Below are 354 nucleotides of genomic sequence, written 5' to 3'. Positions count from 1 at the left end.
CGGCGGCTGCTGCTGCGCTTGCTGCTGCTGTGGGCACCCGGCGCCCCCGCCGCCGCCGCCGCTGTCCTGCTGCAGCTGCTGCTGCGCCGCCTTGTCCTTGGCCTGGCGCTTCATCTTGTAGCGGTGGTTCTGGAACCAGATCTTGACCTGCGTGGGTGTCAGGTGGATCATGCTGGCCAGGTGCTCGCGCTCCGGCGCCGACAGGTATTTCTGCTGCTTGAAGCGTCGCTCCAGCTCGTACACTTGCGCCTGGGAGAAGAGCACCCGGCGCTTGCGGCGCGGTGCGCTCGGCAGCGGGGCCATGTTCTTGCTCACGTCCCCCAGTGAGCCCAGGCCGCCCATGCCGCTCATGTT

At 68.4% G+C, this 354-nt stretch overlaps 1 protein-coding gene across 1 annotated transcript in view; it reads right to left on the bottom strand.

Moving 5' to 3' along the window:
• The window catches only part of NKX2-1 (NK2 homeobox 1), a 1729-nt gene that overhangs the window by 732 nt on the left and 643 nt on the right, over positions 1-354 (bottom strand). The window contains exon 2 of the mRNA XM_015566557.1: positions 5-352. Coding sequence (XP_015422043.1) covers positions 5-352 — 348 coding nt within the window. The remainder of the gene's footprint in view (positions 1-4; positions 353-354) is intronic.

The sequence above is a fragment of the Myotis davidii genome, unplaced genomic scaffold, assembly GCF_000327345.1.
Source record: "Myotis davidii unplaced genomic scaffold, ASM32734v1 scaffold730, whole genome shotgun sequence".
In the NCBI taxonomy this organism is placed as follows: domain Eukaryota; kingdom Metazoa; phylum Chordata; class Mammalia; order Chiroptera; family Vespertilionidae; genus Myotis; species Myotis davidii.
Note: the sequence above shows the minus strand (reverse complement) of the source record. Positions and strands in the feature narration are given on the sequence as shown.